At 44.4% G+C, this 26,272-nt stretch overlaps 1 protein-coding gene across 1 annotated transcript in view; it reads left to right on the forward strand.

The window, feature by feature from the left end:
• SRGAP3 (SLIT-ROBO Rho GTPase activating protein 3) overlaps window positions 1-24,845 on the forward strand; it is a 301,360-nt gene extending 276,515 nt beyond the window's left edge. The window contains 4 exon segments of the mRNA XM_043982005.1: window positions 8,546-8,726; window positions 10,588-10,737; window positions 12,613-12,940; window positions 18,446-24,845. Of these exon segments, the coding sequence (XP_043837940.1) occupies window positions 8,546-8,726; window positions 10,588-10,737; window positions 12,613-12,940; window positions 18,446-18,862 (1,076 nt within the window). The 3' untranslated portion in view covers window positions 18,863-24,845.
• Window positions 24,846-26,272: the final 1,427 nt, after the last annotated feature.

The following is a 26,272-nucleotide window of genomic DNA, read 5'->3' on the forward strand; positions in this document are numbered from 1 at the left end:
GAGGTAAAGGTCTCAGGGGCTGCCTCATTCCCCCTTGTCCCTGCATACCTTTAGGTATAGAGAGAGCTATTTATCAACAGAGGTTGCCTGGTTCCAAGAAAACCCTTGGAGATAAAGCATTCTCTCCCCGGGGCAGGATTCCTCGCTGTGGTTTGCAGACCCACTTACTTTTCTGGCTCTGTTGCTAGGCAGAAAGGTAGGTCACAGTCTCGTTCTAGCAGGCTGCTGAGAATCAAATTCAAGGCGACAGCAGATGGAATGAAAGTAGACTCTGTATTCTAACGGAAATGTAATGGTTATTGAAAGATCTCGGTTAATTTGGCCCACTTAGCTGTGCTGTCATTCCATTATTTTATTTTATTTTTTGCTTCGCCAATTTCAGAGGATGATAGAAAAACATCTCTCAGAGATGCAGCCGAGCGAAGCCTGCTTAACTGTTTCATCACTGCTCTCCATTAAACACCATCTCACTAATAGAGCATCAAGCCCAGCTGCTGTGATGATATCCTTGCTGAACACAGGGCAAACACTCCTCTCTTGGAGAGCTGGCAGGGACTTTGGAAATCATGTCATCCTTCCTCCAGATTTTACAGAAGAGACAAGGGAGGAGAGGGAACTTAGCCATGGTCACGGAGTTAATGGAAGAAGTTGAGTAGATGGGGGTGGAGGAAGGACAAATAATAAAAAAAAAATCAATCGAGCACTTAATATTTACATTTACTTAATAGTTTATTTAATAACTTAATTTTACACTTGCTTAATATTTGCATTTAAATAATAATTTTATCAAGCATATATTAAGCATTTATAATATGCTAGGCACTGTGTTGGGCACCAGAGATACATAGACCAAAAAGGAAACTGTGCCTTCCCTCAAAAAGCTTACATTCTACTAGAGAGAAAACATAAAGATATGTAAGTAAATTCAAAATATATATAAAATAGGGGTAGCTAGGTGGTACAGTGGATAAAGCACTGGCCTTGATTTCAGGAGGACCTGAGATCAAACCTGGCCTCAGACACTTGATACTTACTAGCTGTGTGACCCTGGACAAGTCACTTAATCCCAATTGCCTCACCAAATACACACACACACACACACACACACACACACACACGAAAGAAATACAAGGTAATTGTGTGTTAGGGGTGGGGGGGAGTGGTGTGGAGAGAGAGAGATTAACGCCTTTAGGAATTGGGAAAGGTCTCATAGAGGAGGTAGCCCTTGATCAGATCTTTTATAGAAGCTGACGAGTCTAGAGGTAGAGGTGAGGAACGAATGGATTTCAGGCATGGAACAGTCTCTGCAAAGGCTCAGAGACAGGAAATGAAAGTAGATGGATTTTCCTTCTGTTTCATCTCCTGCTCACTAAATGTGGCCATCAGGAACCACACCAAACTGAGAATTGCTAATGGAGTTAGGAAAAATAAGTGGATGAAATCTTAGCTGGGAAGAGCCTAATTTATAGTTCTGCTCTCAAGGAGTTTCTAAAGAGAGGGGCTCTCTCCCCCCTCCCTCCCTCTTTCCCTCCTTCTCTCTCTCTCTCCCTTCCCTCCCTTCCTCCATCTCTCTCTTCTTCCCTCTTTTTCCCCTCTCTTTCTTCTTTCTTCTTTCTCTTCATATTTACACACACACACACACACACACACACACACACACACACACACATTCTGGTATGGGGTTAGCGCCAAATGACTTTCAAAAAATCCTACAGAGCAGTGGTATCAAATAGAAATGGGGACCACTAAGCCATATATAAGGATCCCTTCAAGCTACATTTTTGCTTAGTTTTAAAAATGATATGTTATTGGGGGCAGCTAGATAGTGCAGTGGTTAAAGCACTGGCCCTGGATTCAGGAGGACCTGAGTTCAAATCTGGCCTCAGACACTTGACACTTACTAGCTGTGTGACTCTGGGCAAGTCACTTAACCCCCATTGCCCTGCAAAAAACAAACAAGCAAAAACCAAAAATGATATGTTATCTATCTATGTTTTTATTTATTTTCTCAAATATTCCCCAATAACATCTTAACTGGTTCCTGTGCACTGATGAGTGTTGTGGCAGGGGGCCTGAATGTTTGACATTTCTGCTCAAGAGCATGGGTTCTTAACCTGGAATCTGGGAATTTGGGTTTTTTAAGAATATATTTTGGGGACAGCTAGGTGGCACAGTGGATAGAGCACTGGCCCTGGAGTCAGGAGTAACTGAGTTCAAATGTGGCCTCAGACACTTAACACTTACTAGCTGTGTGACCCTGGGCAAGTCACTTAACCCCAATTGCCTCACTAAAAACAAAACAAAACAAAACAACAAAAAAAAGAATATATTTTGGGGACAGCTAGGTGGTGCAGTGGATAGAGCACTGGCCCTGGATTCAGGAGGACCTGAGTTCAAATCTGGCCTCAGACACTTATCACTAATCACTTATCACTTATTACTAGCTGTGTGACCCTAGGCAAGTCACTTAACCCCAATTGCCTCACACACACACACACACACACACACACACACACACACAAGAATATACTTTGATAAATGTACTTCAATACAATTGGTTTCCCTAGTAATACCATATATTTTATTTTATGCCTTTAAAAAATTATTCAGAGGAGTCCATAGGCTTCCCCAAGCTACTGCCAAGGACATCCAGCACATAAACAAGGTTAAGAGTCCCTGGTGTAGAGAGTCTGAGATCACTCAACTTCAGGGTTCAGACAGAACCTGAACAGGTCCCTGAAGGACAAGCAGAGTTTGGACAAGTGGAAAGCAGGGAGAAAGGTCTTCTAGGCTGGGGAACACCTTAAACAAAGATAGGAAAGCACAAGGAATGTGGGAGGGGGATTGCGACAGATCATTATGGTTGAAGCAAAGGGAGATAAGGCTAGAATTGGAATGGACCATTAAAGTCATTTAGTCTTATGTCCTCATTTTACAGATGAGGACACTGAGGCCCACAGAGGTTAAGTGACAAAATGGGTGGCCTTTGTCTACCGAGCTAAGGAGTGCGAATGGTATTTTGTGGGCAGGGGAATGGGGGGGGGGGGAGGTGGAGCTCCTATCCCTGCTGGTGGTAACTGCCCCAAGAGAATGGTAATGAGAAGATATTAACTGACTGGATGAAAATCGGTAAAAACAAAGAGATCTCAAAGAGTGAAAGCCCAGCATCTCAAGCTAAAAAGATGGAAATGGTTGCTAATATGTTCCCTATTCCTAGGGGAATTTGTAAAGTTCTCTCTTGAAAATCAAGCTGTGATCCCCACTGTAGTGCTTCCTGTTGGTGCTCTATTTAGAAGCAGAGTCCTGTAGGTTGCCCTTCCCTTTCCTGAAAGGCTGACATTTTGCTAATTGATATGCATACTTCATTTGCATATGAGTGCCTGTAATGGCAGGTTGTACACAATTAACACAAAGAGTCCATAGCTGCTTCTTTGGTTTAATCTGTTCTATCGAGAGGTTGGTTTTCCTCATCAGTCATGATCAAATAATAAAATGGTAGAGTCTGTTTCCTCTTTGGTACAAGGGGGTAGAGGTGGCCTAACAGTGGTTCGACTTGGCGAAATCCAGCCTTTGATTTACACCAGCTGTGTGACCCTAAACTAATCTCTTAACTCCTCAGTGCCCCAGGCAACTCTCTAGGACTAGATGTTGCCCAACAGATGCCATCTGCATTGGTACAAGGATTTTCCTCTTGAGGGTATCTCTGCACAAGTGAAATCACAGCTTATTAAAATTGCAGTTAAAATATTTGTATGATAACCTCATAAAGTTATATGAAAAATATACTTAGTAAATCTTGGAGTGCTATAAAATATGATTATTTGAATAAATAAAAATCATGAGTTGTCAAAGCTGAAATTATAGGATCCTCTTGTTTAGAAACACTAAAAGGAACCTTGTTAATTATGCATTTTATAGACTAGGAAACTGAGGACTAGAGTTTAGTGACTTACTAAGAGCATGGATTTGAACTCAATCTGTCTAACTCCAAATTCAACACCATTCCTCTACACAAGGGAATCTTTACCCAAGGTCCATGAACTTTAAAAAACATTTTTTTGGGGGGAAGCTAGGTGGCGCAATGGATAAGGCACTAGCCTTGGATTCAGGAGGACCTTAGTTCAAAACCCAGCCTCAGACACTTACTAGCTGTGTGACCCTGGGCAAGTCACTTAAACCCCATTGCCCTGCCAAAAAACAAAAACAAAAACAAAAAAAACCAACCATTTTTTGATACCTGGATTTTAATGTAATTGGTTTCTTTTGGGATCCCATGTGTTTTATTTTACAAATTTAGAAATATTATTCATCAGACTGACAAAAGTGTTCACAACACACAGAAAGGTTGAGACCTGCTTTAGAATGTGGTGCTTGGGTTCAAATCTTCCTCTAGCACGATTACTTGTATAAATTAATTGAGCAAGTCATTTAGCTTTCTGATCCTCAGTTTCCTCATCTGTAAAATGAGGGAGTTTGACTAAATGGCTTCTAAGATCCCTTTCCATTCAAATCAATGACATTTGAGATTATCTAATCCAACATCCCTCATTTTTTCAGATGAAGAAACTTAAAACCCAGACAAAGAGATTTGTCCAAGGTTTCACAGGCAGTAAGTTGCAAAGCTGGGATATGATGTCCAGTTTAGAAATAATACTCAATACACTTAAAATATTTGATTTCTCTGAGAATACATAGTCCTATGTCCATTCTCCAAAAGAAAAACATTATAAATTTAGCTGTCAACAAAAAAAACAACAAATTGAACATCTAAAAGAGCAGATGACATTTCACTCCAAACCCTTAGCTTTTTTTTTTTTCTTTTTTTGGTGGGGCAATGAGGGTTAAGTGACTTGCCCAGGGTCACACAGCTAGTAAGTGTCAAGTGTCTGAGGCTGGATTTGAACTCGGGTCCTCCTGAATCCAGGGCCGATGCTTTATCCACTGTGCCACCTAGCTGCCCCAAACCCTTAGCTTTTAACAAGGCATACACAAATGAATTGCGTATCAGATTCTGACTGTGATTCGAATTCTAGGTGGTAGTAGGGCACTGGCTGGTTAAGTGACTTTCCCAGGGTCACACGGCAGTGTGTATCAGAAGTTTGACTTGCATCCTGGTTTTCTTCACTTCCGGGCTGACCCTCTGAGCAAGTACATCTGGAGTTTTTGGTCCCAGGAACCCTTTGTACTCTTAAAAATGATTGAGGGGGCAGCTAGGTGGCGCAGTGGATAAAGCACCAGCCCTGGATTCAGGAGTACCTGAGTTCAAATCTGGCCTCAGACACTTGACACTTAATAGCTATGTGATCCTGGGCAAGTCACTTAATGCTCATTGCCCCGACAAAAAAAAATGATTGAGGACTCCCCTCAAGAGCTTTTGTTTATGTGGGTTATATCTATTGATATTTACCATCTTAGAAGTTAAAACAGGACAGATTAGAGGTAATCACAGACTGATCCTATTCCCTACTCCATCCCTCCACCTTGCTAATGTTTTTAGCTGAGAGCCCTAGCAGTGGGACGATCATTTACTTGAAATGCACGAACAGTTTTGGTATTATTGTTGTTCAGTTATTTCCAACTCTTCCTGACCACATTTGGAGTTTTCTTGGCAAAGATACTGGAGTGGTTTGCCTTTTCCTTCTCCAGCTCATTTTACAGATGAGGAGACTGAGACAAACAGGTGGCCCAGGGTCACACAGCTAGCAAGTGTTCAAAGCTGGATTTGAACTCAGGAAAATGAGTCTTCCTGATTCCTAGCCCAGTACTCTATTCACTGCACCATTTAGCTGCCTAAGAAACTTCTCCCTTGGGGAATCAAACCCCAATCTTGTGTGTGAGAGGCAGGGATACTCACCACTGTGCTAATGAATATTGCCATATAGTTCTCCAAAATGTTTGCAGGATAATTTTTTATCAGGCAGAATATTTGATTAACCAGAAATCCCCAGCCATGTGTGCTAGCAGGGAGCTTGCTGCAATGACAACGCCCTGGTTTTATATCATGCTTTTCCTCTAGCAAGCTCACATTCATTTCTAAAGCACTTATTCTCATTCTTGTCACAGTGCTGCTAGGAAGTAGGTCAACTGAAATATTGAGATCTGTTAGGCATCGCATGTACATGCACTTAGGGAGTATGAGAAAGATGGTCTTAGGGTGAGGGTAAAGAGCCTTTTTATGATGACCACTGACTCAGGAGGCAAAGAAAACAATATAGAGCCACACCCATCTAAAAAAAGGATTTTAATTTGTGGAGAGAGGGTAACATGAAGCACTAAACAATCTTCTATTTAACTTAAGAGGAAACAAAAATAATTGTGGAAATGGAAAAAATTAAAGAATGTCATTTCTACATTATAGTCAGTTAAAAATATAACGAGAAAGGCACTCAGATGATTATAGAGTAGGAGAGAAAGAGGTATAGACAAACACATGGAAGAAGGAAGAGGGTTTGGAGAGAGGGAGAGAGAGAGAGAGAGAGAATGAGAATATCAGTGTTCAGAGGTAGAAGAACAGACAGAGAGAGAAAGGCTTAGGTTCTGGTAGGAGTTTAGCCACACTCTGCTTGAGTTGTAGGAATAGACATAAATTATTTCCTGCATTTGACATACCAGGTGACCTTGAGAAGTGGGGCCTGGCTTTCCTTCTCTGTAGATGGGGAGGATATGACTGTGTTATCTCTAAGGTCTGGTCCAGCTGTGAACCCATGACTTTAAGAGCCCTTTGAAGTCCTCCATGGCTTCTCAGCTGCCCTTGTCCTCTAGCCTCTGCTGTGAGGTAGAGCCTCAAAGCAACTCCCCAGGGCAGGAATTATTCCCTGGGCAAGAACATCTGGGCCCCAAACCAGTCTCACCTCAGGGGCTCAGAGGAATCCAGCTAAAGGGCTGGATTTGTAGCAGGCCACGGATTCTTCAGTCTTCCTTACAGGATCGAAGTGGTATAGATCTGCTCTGAAGGCCAAATAGTCCAAACCCTTCACTCTACAGATGAGAAAACAGAGTTAGCAGAATTGCCCAAGGTTCCACAGACAATAAGCTGCTGAGGCAGGATTTGAACCCTGGCCTTCTGACTTCAGAGCCAGTAATTTTCCACTGTACCATGGTGTCAATTAAGAGTCCTGTCCTGGGGAGCAGCTAGGTGGTGCAGTAGATAGAGCACCAGCCCTGGAGTCAGGAGAACCTGAGTTCAAATCTGGCCTCTGACACTTAACACTTACTAGCTGTGTGACCCTGGGCAAGTCACTTAACCCCAATTGCCTCACCTCCCCCCAAAAGAAGAAGAGTCCTGCCCTTCTGGTCTCTGCTGATGAACAATTGGGCTTTCTCTTAAGAGACCCTCAAGGTCATCCCAATGATAGGCAGCCAAAAACTTGACCAGATCATTACCTTTAGAGTGCATACAATGGCTTCTAATTTCCAGATGGAGGTGCCAGTCAATAGTAGATACACTGTACTAGGTGGTACAGTAGAAAAGAACTGGGTTTAGCATCAGGAAGACCCATGTTCAAATTCTGTCTCAGACACTAACTAGCTGTGTGACCCTGGGCAAGTCACAACCACTGCCTCAGTTTCCTCATCTGTTAGAAATGAGAAAGGTTGGAGTCAATGGTTTATTCAGCTCCAAATCTTTGATCCTATAATAGGAGATTGTAGAAACTAGCAGAATAAGGTCACAGAGTTAACCCTAAAGAGGCCAAGTGAATGCCCAACAGCCATTTCTTAAGCACTTAGTGTATCCTAGGTTCCAGCTACCAAGATGAATATGAAATTGTTTCTGCCTTCAAGGACCTGACATTTTAAAGGGGGAGGGGAACCAGACATGCACATGTAAATCTATGAAATGATGTGGCAGTTTTGTAGGAGAGGGCCCCAGCAGCTCCTGTAGAAGGTGAGGCTTGAGCTATGTTTTGAAGAAAAGAAGAAATTTCAGGGGCAGAAGTGGGGAGCAAATATACCCCAGGATGGAGGGAGGGCCAGTGCAAAGCGGGGTGGACGTTGAAAGTGTCGTGTCCGAGGAAGACCAAGAAGGCTGGGTGACTGCACCCAACGCTACAGATTTGGGTGAAGGGGAGTAATGGGTTACAAGGCTGCATGCCAGGTTGTAAAAGGCTATAAATATGAAATGGACGTGGTGGTACCTGATCTTCATAGCAATAGGGAGTCACTGGAGTTTATTGAGGAGGGGAATGACACAGTTGGTTGTGGGCTGTAGAAAGGTCATTTTGGCAGATTTATTGAGGAAATTTTTGAGAAGAGAGAGTCATGTCTTGAGACAGAATGAGTTCAAAGGGTATGACCTGGTGGCTATTTTATATAGATCAAGGACCTGAAACTCAGAGAGTTTGAGTGACTTGTCCAGAGTCACACAGTACTTCCCAGAGCTGAGACTAGAAGCCGCATGTCTTAGTTTGTAATCCTGGTCTGGGCTGCTCTGCCTGTCTATCCCTTAAGAAGCTGGAAGCTAGCTGGTCTGAGCCTCAGGATCCCAACCCTCCCTGGACCGCAGATGACTTGCTTTCACATGCTTGCTTCTTCTTGCCCTTTTCAGAAGTGGAGCAGATCGAAGCTATTGCCAAGTTTGACTATGTGGGACGGTCCCCCCGAGAGCTGTCCTTTAAGAAGGGGGCCTCGCTCCTCTTGTACCACCGAGCCTCAGAAGACTGGTGGGAGGGCCGGCACAATGGAGTGGACGGACTCATCCCCCATCAGTACATCGTTGTGCAAGATATGTGAGTAGGCTTGGGTGCTACCTGGCCTGGTCCAAGTGAGACAGGAGGGAGGTCTTCCTTTCCTTCTTAACCTGCATCAGTCTGATTCTTGCCAGGGCGTTCCATGTTCTTGATCTCGACTTAGCCTTGATTGAGTTAGTTCATTGAGAACATTTACCTGCTTCCAAGCACTGGAAGCTCTTCTGCTTTCACACTGATATACTTCACAAATATGCAAACAACTCTCTTGTTCTGGGTGGACAGATATAAAGATCGTTGTCCTCATAAAGTGTCGTTGGCCTCATACTTCGGTCCATTCGTTCTTGACTCTACCAAGGCCAGTCTTTACCCATCATTTCAAGCTGTTGATTCATATTGTCATTCACATGCATGGAAGGCTCACACTGGATCTGTCTTCTCAGAGGTGGACAGGAAGAGGGGGTCAACTGCCCCTTTTTATCTTTATATCCCGCCACCTATAAAGAACAGGCCCTTAAGGCTCATTGCATTTGAACCTTACACATAGACATGTCAGGCACTTTGAATGCTTATTTGTTGTAATTTAAAGAATGACAAAGATCCTGAGAAATAGATCTTACCTGACCCAGCTACATGTCATTCATGCTCACTGTTAGGGAATCAGGGGGTCTCTGTCTGAATGTAAATTTAATCCTGAAGATGGGCCACATTAAGCCATTGCCATCCATTAATCCCTTAAATAAAATTAATTTCCCAGTCTCCCTCCAAGTAAGGTCTGAAGAGACAAGACCCAGAACAGGTAAGTTTTGATGGGGGTAGTGGATGGTCTGAAGTACAAGTACTCTGGAGTAGTGTCTTCTGGGTAGCTAAATACCTGGGGTCTGGGGAGATGCTGAAAAAGGGAGATTGTTGAAAGGGGATGGGAGGAACATTGAAGCCAAATTTGGCCTCCTGCATAGTTTAATGAATGAAAATCAGTAAGCACTAATTAAAGAATAATAATAATAATAATAATAAATAGCAATAATAATAACACCTGGCATTTACATAGTGTTTTAAGACTTAGAAAATGCTCCTCATTTTATCCTCACAACAAACCTGGAAGTAGGTGCTATTATTAGCCTCATTTTATAGATAAAGAAAATGAGGCCGCTAGACATTCAATGATTTCCCCAGGGTCATACAGCTAAGTATGTATATGAATATGTCTAGGTAATTGTCCAAGGCAGGTTTTGAACTCAGGATTTCCTGACTACAGGTCCTAAGCTCTATCCACTGGGCCAACATTTAAGACATGATATTACACACAGGAGACATAGAGATGAAAAAATAGCATAGTCCTTGACTCGGAGGAGTTTATAATCTAATACAATGGTGAAAGAAATAAGATGAATATACAAATGAGTATAATACAAGAATGGGTCCTGGGTGGAAAGATAGGAGATGTGGGCTTCCAGCTTCTTCCCTTCAATTTTTTAGGCCACAAGTGATATCCTATACAACCACCTAGCTCACCAGGCAGCATCCTTCCTATAAAGATCCACTGAATCTGTCCTCTGTCTGTCCTTGCCAGAATTCCTTGATTTTGCTGGGGTCTGGCCCTTCATGGTGTGAGGAAGAAAAGGCCCAGATATGGGGAAACAAAAGTCTGGTGTTTTCTTATTCAGAGGGAAACTGCTAAAGGCATCATCAATGGCCAAAGCAAAGGCTGAGACCTGAATTAGGTCAGGTCTAGCTGTGGGCAAGAATGAGATCTGAATTCCTCACAGGCTGGGGAGTAAATTCTGGATAAGTGGGATTTGGGGATACCTTGGGCAGATCTGCTGCACCTACCCTTCCTGTTCATTTCTGGTGCTCTGGAAGGCAGCTCCCCTCCTTGACTACCATCCATTGGTCTTCCCAGGGATGATGCATTCTCGGACAGCCTGAGCCAGAAGGCTGACAGTGAAGCCAGCAGTGGGCCCCTGTTGGATGACAAAGCCTCTTCCAAGAACGACCTCCAGTCCCCCACAGAGCACATCACTGACTATGGATTTGGGGGAGCGATGGGCCGGTAGGGACGGGCTCTTGTTTTGCTATATCTCGTGACTTCTTGCGCTTGAGGGAGGGAAGAGTTAGCAGGTGAGCACAAGTTTGGTGCTGGGCAAAGCTAGATTGTATGGGTATGTGTTAACTAAAGTTGATGAAAGGAACATCTGGCATAAAACTAATGGGGTGGGGAGTGGGGAGGAGGAAGGAGTTAAACAAGTTGGCAACAGGGACCTGGATTCAAATCTCCATCATACATACCTCCTTCTTATCTGTCTCCTCCCTTCTCTCTTTCTTACTCTCAGTTTTCTGTCTGTCTCTCTGTCTTTCTCCTCCCTTCCCCCTCCTTCTCTCTCTCTCTCTCTCTCTCTCTCTCTCTCTCTCTCTCTCTCTCTCTCTCTCTCTCTCTCCCCCTCCCTCCCTCCCTCTGTCCCTCTCTCTTTCCCTCCCTCTATCCATCCATTTCTTTCTTTCTCTTCTCTCTCTCTTCTGTCTCCTCCTCTTCTTTCTATCACTTTCTCTCTTTGTCTTTCTTTTCCCATTTCTCCCCTTCTCTCTTTTTTCCTTCCCACCATCAGCTCCTCTCTCCTTCCCTCTTCTCCTCACCTTTCTTTTTCTTTTTCCCTTCTTCTCTGTCTGTGCCTCAGGCCTGCTGGGGGACACCCACAGGCATTGCTTAGCTTTAGCTAAAGAATTCCTGGCCATATCTAACACCCAGTCCCCTATTATGCAGCCTTCTTTCTCAAAACACTCAAACAGCATCTCCCTCCCCTTCCAGCCTGCCCCCCCTGCCTAAACAGCCTCTTTGGAGTGTTTTTGTGACCTTTATAGAATGCAATAGCTTATATTTACAAAGCACTTTCACATTCATTATCCAATCTGATACTCACAAGGCATGAGGCAAGCAAGGATTATTCTCCTCTGGTGATTCGCCAGGGACCTCACAACTGGTCAATAATGTGGCCGCTGAAACCCAACTCCCCAAGTACTAAGTCCAGTGACCTTTCTACCATAGAATGCTATCTAGCCCATGCTACTGAACTCTCAAAATGCCTGAGCAAGGGGCCAGGTGATGGGCTTACCCTTCCCACTTAGCTGCTTTCCTGCCCTTGCAACCATCCCTACACCAAAATCATAAATAGACGCTCTCCCCTCCAGCATCTGTGCTTGCTGGCCAATGTGGAATGAGTCCTCCATGAGCATGGCTCAGATTTTCCCCAGGGACCTTGACACAGCGTCCAATTCACACAGACATCCTGTGCTCTGACAACAGCCTGGACGTAAATGGTCACTTGTCCAAGGTGAATGATGCTTCTCATTTTGTCTCTAGGTACATTCTTGGGGGACAGCAAGCTAGCAAAACTATTCCACTGGAGGGTGTTTCTGGTCCAGTGAGATCTCACTGATGCATTTTTCTTGGGAGAAGGCCTGTCGGCATTTATTCCAAAGTCAGAATCCAGAGCATGTTTTATAGAGATGTAGTTTTGCTTATTTAAAGCATGTGTTGGAACTCTAGCTGCCAACAAAGCATCCGCAATTTGAGGTCCTGCTGGTGCTGCTTTAATGACTAGGGGAAAAATGATTATTAGCCCATTAATTGCCTGCAGATTGTTCACTAAATTTTTGAAAACAGATTGTTCTTGGAAGTAGATTAAACATTGCCCTTTTTATAAAATAAACAACACAGTTTGTCCACTTAGCAAACCTCTCCCCCCACTTTTTTGCAAATAGAAAAACTAGGCTGATGGTTACTCAAATGATGAAAAATTGAACATCAGGGAAGTTTGAGTTATTAAGGGTTTATTACGCTCACCTAAAGCTCCTTTAAAATTCCCATGGGTTAGCTGAGGTGTCTGAAAGTTGTCTCCCCATGACCCCCTGCCCCATGGCTCCTTTGCAGAGTACGGTTGAGATCAGATGGGGCTGCCATCCCCCGTCGCCGGAGTGGGGGTGACACACACAGCCCACCTCGGGGCCTGGGCCCAGGGATAGACACCCCACCTCGAGCAGCTGCCTGCCCCAGCAGCCCCCACAAAATCCCCCTCAACCGAGGCAGGATCGAGAGCCCAGAGAAGCGGAGGATGGCAACATTCGGAAGTGCCGGCAGCATCAACTACCCGGACAAGAAGCCCCTTGCCGATGGGCACCCGCTGAGGTCGACCTGCGGCTCCACTCGGCACAGCAGCCTCGGAGACCACAAATCTTTGGAGGCTGAAGCCCTGGCAGAAGTAAGGAGATAGCAACAGGGCTGACCGAGCGCGGGCCCCTGAAAGGGCAGTAGGGGGAGGGAACCAGTAGAGCCATTTGGCCAACGCCCCTTTGCCCCCTCCTCTAGGACAAGAATTGGCTTCTGCTGGGCCACTGGTCATGAATGTGGCTTCACATATTTTGCTGTCCTGTGGGCCTTTTCTCTTGAGTGAAGCCCCCAGTGTTTACTCTGCTGGGTTAAGGCACCGATGATTTCTATTAAAAATACAAATGTTCTCTGCAAAGGGTAACTGATAAGAGTCCTTATCAACTATGGACACTGTAGCTCTTGTTGATAACAATAATAATAAGTGGCATTTATATAGCACTTTAAAGTTTGCAAAGCACTTTATACATATATATGTATGTATGTATGTATATGTATACACACATACTTATGTATTTTCTCATTTGATTCTCACCATAACCTTGGGAGATAATGCACTATTCTTATCCCCACTTTATAGATTAGGAAACTGAAGCCCAGAGAGGTTTAGGGTGCAGGGTTGAATAACAAGTAAATATATGAGACAGGATTTAAACTCCTGTCTTCCTGTCTCCAGGCCCAAAGTTCTATCCACCGTGCCAACAGCTGCCTCAAGCCTAAATACTAGTTTATCACTTGCTGGTTGAAAAATGTTTGTGCGCTGATACATTTAAAAATAAGAATTCATTAAGATTAGTGTAGATTCCTAGTATGGGTAATTTAATGATCCAGCAACAAGTATTTTATTAAACACCTACTATGTGGCAGGCAGTGTGCTAGGGCATAGGGATGTAAGTACAAAACTGAAATCTTGGATGTCTTCAGGGGGCTTACACTCTATTGGGGGAGATGGTGCATCTATATGCATCAGTGTTTTTATAAAATACAGAATAATACAAGGTAATTTCAGGGGAAAGAATTTGCATCCAAGTAGGATAACAGAAAAGGCTTCCTGTAGAAAGTCGTACTTACCTGAGCTTTGAAGGCTTATCAGAAGCCAGGGAGTGTGAAAGGCTGAGGTGAGGGAGGAGTGAGTGCATTCCAGGCAGGAAGAACAAAAAGCCTATTGGGAGGTGGAGTATGATATGGGAAGAAAGTCCAAAAGGCTGTTACAGAGACTCCCTTTTCTTTAGCGTGTTACTGTTTACTGAGCATGCTCTTGACAACAAGCCTGCAAAGCAGGCAGTGCAAGGATTTTTCACCCCGCTTTATGGACAGGGGAAACCTGAGACTGAGAGATGAGGTAACACTAATAGGAAGTGAAAGAAACAGGAAGGAAGCACAAATCCAGCATTCTTTCCAATATACCATATTTCTTTTCCCACTTCAGGAAAGAGGAAGTGGCACAGTAGATAATAAGAAAGACCTGGGTTTGAATCCTATCTTTGACCCCTAAATGTGATCATGGGCAAGTCACTTAGTGCCCCCATGCAACTCTCTTAGACTAAGCTACAGCCTAGTATCTGATGTGCATTAGTGGAGGGAGCCTCCACACTGGAAGTTCCTTACACTGATAAAATAAGAGGTCTGTCTCCCAAACAAGCAAACAGATGGTAATCCCTTCCTCACAGGGCACTGTTAGATTCAAGAAGAGAGTATGCTTTTCAAACTTTAAAGTGCTCTGGAAATGTTAGCTCTTATTATTAGACTCATAAAATTTTCATAGACCTATAGAATGTTAGAGCTGAGCAAGACTTTCAGAATTTTCATCTAGTCCCCTTAGTTTACAAATGAGAAAACTGAGGCTCAGAGAGAGGATGTCCTTTGCCCAAGTTAGCACGGCTTGACTCATGATCTAGATGTTATAGTCTAGGTGAACTCTGTTGTAACATGGCGCTCTATTGTCTAGGGAACCATTAGCCTTATCCTGCGTTGTGAAAGAAAAAAAAATATTAAAGTACCAATCTGATTCCTCTCTGAATCATGGAGGGGAAAGGAAAAAAATCTACCCCACAAAAAAATACACATATTTTGTGAACTGGTGAATTGACTGGGAAGTGGGGGGTGGAGAGGGCCTATGATCATTTCTCAACGAGGTATAATTGTGAAGGGAAGCCAAGGCATGAACAGTCTAGAATAACAGATCATTTCTTCCTACTGCAAAAAATAATAAACCCTACCGTTGCCTTGGCTTCATAATGGACTTTTACATTTCTATTTGACTGGAACCATAGCTGGTATTCTGAGAACTTGGAACGCTTCAAACTAAATAATGAAACCCTCATGCAAAGTCCCACTGTAGGATACAGAGAGCTGTTGGCTTACCCATCTACTCTATTCCTCTGCCCCACCTCCTCTGTGCGCCCTCATTCTGGGAAAAGACAGCATCACCTCTCAGACCAATGCATGGCACAAGCTTCAGCCAAGCTGCTCTTCCTCTTAAGCTTTCTGTCTTTCTGGCTCACACCTTCCTTGGGGGAGAGTGAGGGAGGTGCTGAAATGTTTTTTAAAAGTTTTTTCTTTCAGCCAGTCTACTGGCCTAGAATAAACAAAGGGAAGAGTGCTGTCAACAGATGAATTAATTAAGCAGAGTGCATAGTGAGGTCAAGAAAAAATGTTGAAAGCAAGATTTATCACAGATAAACTGAAATTCGAAAAGGAGCATGGCCGTCCTAGATGGTTGTCTCCTGAGTCAGTCGGTAAGCATTTATTAAGTACCTACTATGTTCCAGACACTGCTAGGCACCAGGGATGCAAAGAAAGGCAAAAGACAGTCCCTGCCCTCAAGGAGCTCACAGTCTAATGGGGGAGACAATACGAAAACAAACATGATATACACAGGGTAGATTGGAAGTAATAAAAAGACAGAAGGCTCTAGAATGAAGGGGAGGGTTTTAACTGAGACTTGAAGGAGATGGAGGCAGTCAGGAGGTGGGGATGAGGAGGGAGAGCGGTCCATGCATGGGAGACAGCCAATGAAAAAGCCAGACCCCAAGAGATAGAGGGCCTTTGTTCATGAAACAGAAAAGAGGCCAGTGTCACTGGATTGAAGAAGACATGGTAGGGAGTAATGAATATGAGGAGAAGAAAGGTAGGAAGGGACCCGGTTATCCAGGGCTTTAAAGCAAAATCAGGGGTCTTATATTTGATTCTAAAGGCAATAAGGAATCACTGGAGTTTATTGAGTAGGGGGGCAGGGAGTAATTAAAATAAGATCAGACTTAAGCTTTAGGAAGATTCGTTTAATAGTGAATCGAGATAGGAGAGATGAGAAAGGCAGACCCACCAGAAAACTATTTACTGTAGTCCAGGTGTGAGATAATGAGGGTCTACACCAGGCTGGTGGCAGTGCCAGAGGAGAGAAGGGGGTGCACACAGGAGATGTTATATAGGTAGAATCAACAGGGCTGGTCAATGGACTGGATTTGAGAGGTTAAAGAGTGAGCAGTCAAGTTTCAGTTGAATGATGAAGTCAGAGTGAGAGGAAAGGAAGTGGAGATATAGATTGTAGAGAGCCTTCTCAGAGTTTAGCCACAAAAAAGGAGGAAAGATATGGGATGATAACTAGTGGGGATAAATGGATCAAGGGAGGGTTTTTTGAGAATAGAGGAGACAGCCTTGTTTGTAGGCAGTAGGGAAGCATACAGGAGACATGGAGAGATTGAAGATTAGTGAGAGAGGAGGGATGATAGAGGGGGCAATCAGCTGGAAAAGACAGCATGGAACAGAATTATTTCTGCATAAAGAGGGGCTTGCCCCGGCCTGGACAAGGGTCACTCTTCATGTGAGACAGGGATAAAGGAGAGGCAGAAGGCATCTGATTGAGGTGAGATAAGGAGGAAAGGATGTGGTACCTACATTTCTCCCAAGGTTTGTGCCTTTCATTAAAATACAGATTTTTTAAAGAAGACTTTGTCAACTAATAACAATTTAGTTCTGGTTAATTTGTCAAGTTAGCACTAGTCACCTAGCAAGGCCGTGAAAACACGGGACACGAGACAGGTAAGTTTTGCTTCAGACAATTGGGTGAGGAAGGTTTGGAGGTTGGAGCCCTGCCTGGGTCGAGGAGGCCCTGGTGCAGTCCCACCATGGGGATGGTGGGCACCCAGAGGAAAAAATGCCAACAGATGGCATCTGGATAGTGGGGGGCAAGGAGGAAGGAAGTTTAAAAAAAAGGAACAGGATTTAGAAAGGGGAATGGAAGGATTTTACCACTGAAAACAAAATTTACTCACTGAAAATTTTTCCTAAAGTCAGGACCTAGCTAAGATTATTATTAAGAGCCAGAGAATCAAATAATCTCAGGTTTGAAAGAGGTGTCTAGTAAACAGTTAATCAGTTCTTAGCACTTACGATGTGCAAAGCGCTAGAAATACAAATGCAAGGGAAGAGACAGGCCCCGCTCTCCAGAATCTTATATCCTAATGGGAGAAAAGGACGAATAAAAGGGAACTGAAAAGAGCGGGGACAGGCAAAGGTACCTGGGCAGTGACATGATAGGGAAAGTCTGGGAGTCTCGGACTGGGGCCTAGAGAGGAATGAATGAACACATAACTGACCTGAGAATTTTCCTTAGAATGGAGAAGAACCAGTTAGAGGACAGGGCCTTGGAGGCAGAGAGCACTTCCAGTATGAGAAATCCAGGCTCTGGGAAGTTAAACATTTAACCAAGATGCCAGCAGCAGTTATTTTCTTTAATCAAGCTTGGAAGGGAAAATCTAGGAATACCTGACCGCCTGTCATTTGGCCACATCCTCTCGGTCTTTCAGTCCTAAGACTTCCCTAAGTTTGAGGGAAGATACTGACCTGCACTGGTAGATGAAGTTTCCTCTCTGGGCAGTTCCGTCTGCCGGTGAAATTCCCCGATCAGTCCCTATCACTAATCAGCCCTGTGAGGTTTTGAGTAGTTCCAGAGGCTACGATGAGGAACTCTGTGGGGGAGTTAGAGAGAGGCAGATTTTAGCTGATGACTACTAAAGGTGTCCCACGATGGAAAAGTGCCGCCTTGCTAAGGAATTAAGTTCCCTGTCCCCAGAGGTCATAAGATAGGTGGTCACAGACAGAGAGCCAGAAGGGACCTTAGAGATGCTGGAACCCAAGATGGGGAAGATCCCTGGCCAGTTATGTTGCAGAAGAGTCCCACGCTTCCAGCCAGGCTTTTTTTAGGTGGTCTCCAATGCTAAGGGTCAGAGATTTTAGGAACCACAGTTGGGGGCCTGGAGAAGAGAGAGCTTGGGTCTCAGAAATGGTAGCCTCATTTCTTACCTTTTAACTTTTCAAAACACTTTGATCCGCAAAGTAACCATATAAGGAAGGTACTGGCGTTGGGGGGGCGGGGATAGGAGAGGAAGACTACTATCCCTATTTTACATATGAAAAATCTGAGGCTCAGAGAGGTTAGGTCACCAATCGAGGGCGCACAGCTTGGTCCGTGGCGGAAGCAGGACAAGAAGTCTGGGACTCCCGACACCCAGTCCCCTGCCCTTTTCACGACTCGGCAGTGCCTCTTTCGTTGAGTTGGGGATGCTTATGGGTTTGCTTTCTTGCCTCCCAACTGTAGGATATCGAGAAGACCATGAGCACGGCCCTCCATGAACTTCGAGAGCTTGAAAGGCAAAACACCGTCAAGCAGGCTCCAGATGTGGTCCTGGACACTCTAGAGCCCATGAAGAACCCACCCCTGGGCTCCGTCAGCTCAGAGCCCGCCAGCCCCCTGCACACGATCGTCATTCGAGACCCAGACGCCGCCATGCGCCGAAGCAGCAGCTCCACCACGGAGATGATGACGACGTTCAAACCTGCGCTGTCAGCGCGGCTGGCGGGGGCCCAGCTCCGACCCCCGCCCATGCGGCCCATCCGCCCCGTCGTCCAGCACCGATCCAGCAGCAGCAGCAGCTCAGGGATGGGCAGCCCTGCGGTGACCCCCACCGAAAAGATGTTCCCCAACAGTTCCTCTGACAAGTCAGGGACCATGTAGAGCCGCAACCGCCGACGAGGAAGGAAAGCCGAGTGGTTGGCGACGACGGCGGCCACTCCTTTCCAGAGGCAGACCCCAGGCTGGGGATGCCTTTTGATATCAGGAGAAGAAAAGTGGTCCAAAGACAACTTCACCAGGAAAGATGTGGGGAACATTGCGGTTTATGGTATCGGTTGCCATCTGTATTTATCTATTTGGAGAAACGGATAGACATTGAGTGTGTGTATATATGCATAGGATATATGTACATACACCGAAGTAATCTGAACAGAAGCTTTTCATAAGATTTCGGCAAAGTGTAAAAAGGCTTATTCTGCTTATTGTCACTGGAAATTATTCTATATATATATATAGATATGTACGTATGTGTCTGTGGGTGTGTATATATATACATATTTATGCATCTATATACATATACTATATATGTAAACACACATACCAAGTGTATAAAGTATCATGTTCCTTTTTATGAAAATTAGATTTACCTCAGACCTGTGCCACTAAACATCTCCCGTAGAGTGGTTTGGGTGGATCTGTGGGGCTTCTCTCGGAGATTTTGGGGGCACACAGCAACTGTGCATGAAGCAATAGAGCACTGACCTTTGGAGATTTCCCTTCCCTGTAAATGGGTGTCTCGAGACTGTGGTGTGACTTCTGTAACCGTCTACTCAGAAGGGAGATGGCAACACCACCGTCAGACAGGATTTCCTCAGTGACTGGGGAACCCTTCATGTCAAGCCTAATCTACAAGAGGGATGAGGGTCAGCCGTCTGCCATTAAGGTATATTGAAAAATGGATGACCAGAACCTGCCACCCCACCCTACCCCCAACCACAAAACCCTTGTATTTGTGTGTAGAAAAGGGGATTATAAGTATCTAAGCCGAAACGTAGCACAGTGTTGTGTGTGTTAAAAAAAAAAAAAAAAGAAAAAAAAAAGAGAATACAGTGGTGTTGAATACTTCCAGACCCAACAGAGCAGTAGTAATAAACCGATAGATATAACTATAGTGGTTTAACTTAGACTGTTTGGGAAATCCTTAATTTGCCTTTTTCTCTTTTTTACTAATTATCACCGTGTCAAATCGGGACTAAACAGGCAAGGAGCTTTGGTTTCCATTGGTTTATTTCAAGTTGCACAGTAATTCCCGAGAGTCTAACTTGGGTTGGGGTCCTCCCTCTTGCATGAAACGCATGAGCCATATTTGACCAGATCAGACGGGAACCAGTCTGATGGGGTAAGAGTTTGCACTTTCTGTACTGTATAATACAGCTGGTGGAGTTTATGCAAATGAAATTGCTTTCTGTTTCCTCCCTTTGGGGAGGGGAAAATGTGCTGATGGAGCTGGGATGCATGATTTCTTAACGGATGTTGATCGAGTCTTCTCTCTCCTGACTGGGTTCAGGACCCTCTGTGTTTTTCTTAGTTCATTTTATTTTCTCTTCTGATCTCTTGAATCCATTTCCCCCAGGAATGTGCCAAAAGCCACAGGGTACTGGAGCACAGGCAAACCCACCTTGAATCTGAGCCCTCTTACTTAGATATTGAATATCCATCCAGGAGAACCCTCTGCTCACCCTGTCTACTTCTTCCTCCACCTCCTCTTCCCTAGGCCTCTGAGTATTTATTTCCACAGCTCTGCTGATGAGCAAGGGAAGTTCTGTTCAAACACCAGCTGGCAGCACCCTTGGACACCTTGTGCTGCTTTTAGAGGTGTGGATGATGGTGGGATTTTCTTGCCCACCTCTCAAGGAGCCAGTTGTCTTCTTGCACCAATAATAGTATATGTTGCTCACAGGGCTCACTAGATGTGTCAGAGGGAGCTTTTGCCTCAGTCCTTCTGCCCCCCACCCCCAACATCTCCTTTAAGGATTCCTGGAGTTCTCCCATTAGTGATTCATTCCTTTAGCTTAAGCATTGACCTTTGCAAAATATAACAGTATCCCCTCCCTACATAAAGCATGTCATATTAAGTCCTCAGGTCTTAGTGTTAACGAATGAGATGTTTTCCTGTCTGATAACAAGAGCCAGGGTGCATAAGGAAGGACATCAGGTGCCTGGAGAAGGAAAGGGTTCTGAATGCTGTAGAAAAGGGGAGAGTAGGTATGTAGGGAGGGGAACCAGAGACAAGTTTCACAGCCATCATAATTTTGCCTGAGGCCAGATCTGATTTTGTGAATTGGAAATCTTCATTATAAAAAGAGGCCCAAGATCACCTGGCTCAATCCCCTGCTAGACCAATATGGCCATTTTTGAGATTGAGTAACCGAGATGCAGAGAAGGGACCTTGTCCGAGGTCACACAGCTGCTATGTAGCAGAGCCAGGGCTAAAAACTTAGGTCACTTACCTCCTAACTCAGTGTTCTGTCTACCATTCTGTATAATCCCTGTAGTAAGGAACCTGGTGGTCACTTAAAAAAAAACCCAAAAAACCTTCCTGTAAGAGAGAATTGCCCATTAAAAATATGTATATACAGGGGGCAGCTAGGTGGCTCAGTGGATAAAGCAACAGCCCTGGATTCCAGAGAACCTGAGTTCAAATCTGGCCTCAGATACTTACACTTACTAGCTGTGTGACCCTGAGCAAGTCACTTAACTCTCATTGCCCCACAAATATATATATATATATATATATATATATATATATATATACTGGTAAATCTTGGTCACTTATTTGCAACTTTGTTGTATCATCTTCTAGGGGCTAAAGACTTCTTCCTATCTGCCTAAGAGCTACAAGTCTAAATTCAGTACTCCTGCCATTTTGGCTGAGTGATCCCATACCACCAAGACAGCCAGTTGCAAAATGAAAAATTCCACCAATCAATGGAATGCTTTTTTCCCCCTCTGCAAATTTGCCTATTATTATTTCCCCTCATTGAATTTACCATTGATTTGGGCTCTGGTATAGGTGAAGCCTTACTCATTTTCTTTTCAGCAACCCCATTTTCTCCCTATGGAATTATTTCACACTTTCTCACTCAGGAAAGGCCTCCCACCCGGGTAGAAGTCCTGTAGCTACATTTCCAAGGTGTATACTGACCTACCCAGGCAAAAGCAAATGGAAGAAAATTCATTATGATCTTTTGCTCTCGATTTCTCTCTTAGCAGCCAGGACCCATGCATGTTTCACAACGCGTATCTTCCTGACCCTTGCCTGTTTTGGTCTGATTGATATTGTTGTATTTGTTGAAATGCTAGAAAAGTAACTATTGAAATGTAAACTGTATTTAAAAAAAGGCTAAACGTTAATGGTAGCCAGTATCACCCACCAAACCTTTGCACTTAGTAGATAGATCAATATAAAAACAAAACAACCCTTCCCTCCCCCACAAACCTATCTTTCACTGTACAGTGTGTATGTGGGGGAAATGTAGCCATTAGTTCGTAGTCCTTGGTATAATCAATTTTAAAAGGGGAAGTGGTGTTTACACACTTGTCCATAAGCGTTGTTGAAAACTGTGATGATCTCAATTAGTTCTCTGGCTTTCTGGAGTTTTTTGTTCTGTTTGTTTCACCCTAGTTGAAGTCTTGAGGCCAAAGCCTTTTGTCTTTCTGGGGGGGCAGGTGCTCAGTCTGTTCTAAAGATGAACCAGTGAGACAATGATTTAAAACTGACCAAAGACATGATTTCTGGTCCAGTTTCCCATGTTGTCCTGGAGAGAGGACCATCATTTGCCAATCTTTCTCGGGGACTTAAGATCAAACCGTGCTTCCCACCCCGATCCCTTCTTTTTTCTTTTTTTCTTTTCCTCTTTAGTAACTGTGGGTCTCTATGAAATTCTTGCCTTTTCTTGTTTTCAGGGCGAATGTTTTCTCACCTCTAAGCGCCTTTAGAAAATCCCAGAATACAAGATTGGCATGAATCCTGATCATGGGAAGTGAATGCCCCCCGATTTTCCCCTTTCATACCATTGGGCTAAATTCCCAAGAGAGGAGGGGGCCTTTTAATCAAGAAATGGAGAAGTAGGAGTTGGAGGGAAAGATGAGCCACTTTTCTGATATGATGGCTTATAACACTAGAAAGTGTTCAAAGGAGGTTAACCAAGATGGCAAAGGACTTCGAGTCCTCACTGTATGATGATTGGCTGAAGAAATCAGGGATTAAACATCCTGGAGAAGAGAAAGCTTGGAGTGGGACAGGAGTGGGGTGGAAGGGGAAGACACGTGATATCTGTTTTGAAGTATTTGAGGGCGGTCATGTGGAAGACTCGTTCTTTTCTGTCTCAGAGAGCAGAACTAGGAACATTGGGTAGAAATGGCAAAAAAGCAAATTCAAGCTTCCTGAAAGCAAAAATTTCTAACGATGAGAGTCGCCCCAAAGTAAAATGGGCCACCTCCGTAGGGTGCCAGACTCCCTCCCTTAGAGATCTTTCAGCAAAGACAGTAGGAGCACCTGTTGGATGAGTTATAGAGGGAATTCTTTTTCAGTTAGGGGTTGGCCTACATGACTCTGAGGTCCCTTCCCCCTCTGACATTTTGGATTTGTTGATAGGAAGTGAGGGGACAGCTTGATAGACAGCTATGGAGCATTTTTCTCATGGTGTATAACCTAAAGGGGAACATGGGTTTCCAGAAGTTAGGATTAACTGGGACTTTGCTATTTGAGCTACTGGGACCAGCTGCTTAGCTGGTTTTGTTGGGTTGCCTTGTTGGGTTTTCTCATTCTTTTAAGCACGAATGTGAAGGCCTTCTTACTACTTGGTGGTATGTTGGCGCTTAAAGCTCAGAACCTGGCCAAAGGACAGACCCCAAGGACAAACGTCACAGTCTCCCCCTCCACCCCAGTCTTCTGCTTCCTAATTTTTCACCTATTTACCTTTTCCCCCCAACAAGGAACAATAATAACTATGACAATAATAACTCATTTACTTAGCACTTTAAGGTTCATAAAGCACTTCCCTCATTAACAACTCTGTGAGGTCGATGGTGCAAGTATTTTTCTCTCCCTTTTGCAGACGAGGAGACCTCAGTTTAGAATGGGGAGGTGACTTACCTGGAGTCACACAGCAGTTCAGTGTCAGAGTTCATGCCTCCCAGGCCAAGGCCCCTTCTGCTCTCTTAGGTTGCCTCAAAGCTATCCACTAAGAAGCCCACAAGGGCCCCAGACCTAAAAAGGGTGGTGTGGATGGGGGAAGGGGAAGAGAGAGACAGCAGGGAACGGGAGGAGGGCTTGTGCATGAGTTGATTTTCTGCTGTGCAGAGCAAATTCAGACATCTTAAGCCTGGGTTCAAATTCAGAGATCTACTTCTCCTGGGTTGTCTGGGATTTTCCATCTGTGGGGCAACCAGTGGAATTCTCACCTGTGCCATGACTTCACCCAGGTTGAGCACAGGAGGGGCAGGGAGGAGTGGCATTCCTGTAACAACTGGGACTTTCTGGGTTCCTCTCTTGCCAGCTTCCTGAGGTTGCTCTTTTCAGAAGTAGGCAGCCCACCTTCTGGTGCTGGCTTGGCAGCTCTTGCCAACCCCTCTTCCCACATCAGCAGACTCCTCTTTCCCTTTGAACTCTCCCATGCCAGCCACCTCCGATGTGACTGTTCTCTGGAACCAGAACATTAGTGCACTTTTCCTTTCCTAGACAGAAAGTATATCCTGGATAGAGATTTTTTTTTTGTACATTTTGAACTCTATAATCTCCTAGCAGTGTGACAGTTTACATGGTTTGGCAGTAGAAACAATTCTGATTACTTTCCAGTGGCTGGCATTTCTTGTCTTCCCCTCCATCCCCACTCCCACCCCATCTCACTGTATACAAACCAATCTAAGCAACCTGGGGAAACTGTGCCCTCTCCTCCCCACCGCGATGATCATCATTGTTCCTCCAGATATTGTTTCTGTATGATACAACCAAATGTTCTTCACTTAGACTGTCTGTTTGGATCCTCTGTCCCTCCCACACACTGATGGTGCCCTGTAGACCAAGCCGCTGGTTTGACGTGGAGCTGTCCTGTGAAATAAAACAGCGTAACTTTCTCAAAAACGGCTGCTGATGCTTTCTGCAATTGCCCAAACAGGCATTTGCTTGGGGTGATAGGCCGCCTGGAGGTGATGCTCTCCTCCTCACCCACAGTGCTTTGCTTCATGGGGGAGAGGGAGGGGCTGGGAGGTGAGGGTGGGAGATGCTTTTGCTGTCACTTGTCACTGGCTTTGGCCCTGAGTAGCATTGCTTAATTCACCAACCAATCCACAGGCATCTGTTAATGACCAACCGTGTGTCAGGCAGTGTGCTTGCTAAGTGCTAGAGATACAAAGACAGAAGTCAGTCCTTTCCCTTGAGGAATACTCCCTCTACTAGGGAATCACTAGACAGTAAATAGGCAAGACACACAAAACAAGAATGTCATCGTTTGGAGACACTGACAATTTGGGGGGATCAGGAAAGGCCTTTTGAGGGGAGGGTCTCGAACTGAGCCATGGGGGAGCTTGGGTTTTTTAGAAGAAGAAGTGAAGAGGAAGAACATCCTAAGCATGGGGGGCATCCACCTTTGCAAAGGGAAGACACTGAAATTGGCATTTTCTAGTATGAATCAAATCTCATGGTGTGGGGGGCAGGGAATAATCAGAAATCCCTCTGTGTGTGTGTGTGTGTGTGTGTGTGTGTGTGTGTGTGTGCGTGCACGCGCGTGCGTGTGTTTATAGGCTGCATGATTACAATCGTCATCAATTCCATTCAATTAAAACAGTTAAGAGCCTCTTATGTGCAAGGTACTGTATTAGGTGATAGGGATACCAAAAAAAAAAAAAAGAAAAGAAAAGAAAAAGAAATTAATTGCTCCCTATCCTCAAGAAGCTTATATTCTGCCAGGAAGTTAGAGTCTATACATAAATCAGTAAGTGAAATACACCCCCCCCAATACAAAGTAATTTGAAGAGGCAGAGAAATGGTGGGGATAGGGAGTGAGGGGTGGGGATGTTAGGGGGAGGTGAGAATCAGAAAGGGCTTAATATATAAGGTGGTACTTGAACTTGACTTAAGTGAAGAAGCAGAAGTCAGGGGAGGGTACATTTTCTAACAGGAGAGATGACTTGTGTAAAGGCACAAAAGTAGGAGATATACTAGCATCTCGGAAGAAGAGCTAATTGGCCAGTTTAGAATAGAGTTCTTAAAGGGAGGAGATATGAGATGAGGCAGGAAAGGGAGGTGGGGTTCAAATCATGAAGGGTTTCAAATACCAGACTGAGGGTTTTGTATTCTATCTTAGTAGCGATAGGGAGCTACTGAAGATTTTTTGAGTGGAAGGGGGTGATGTCAGATCTGTGTTTTGGGAATATCAGTTTGGCCTCTATATAAGGATCATTATCAGTATCATGAATCAATCCAAGTCCCTAGTATGAAAGGTAGTCCCATCATGAAATGGTAGTGACCAGCAGTTAGGTTTTTTGGCAACTGGGGGTGCACGTTGGCTG

This window comes from Dromiciops gliroides, chromosome 1 (assembly GCF_019393635.1).
Source record: "Dromiciops gliroides isolate mDroGli1 chromosome 1, mDroGli1.pri, whole genome shotgun sequence".
Taxonomy (NCBI): Eukaryota; Metazoa; Chordata; class Mammalia; order Microbiotheria; family Microbiotheriidae; genus Dromiciops; species Dromiciops gliroides.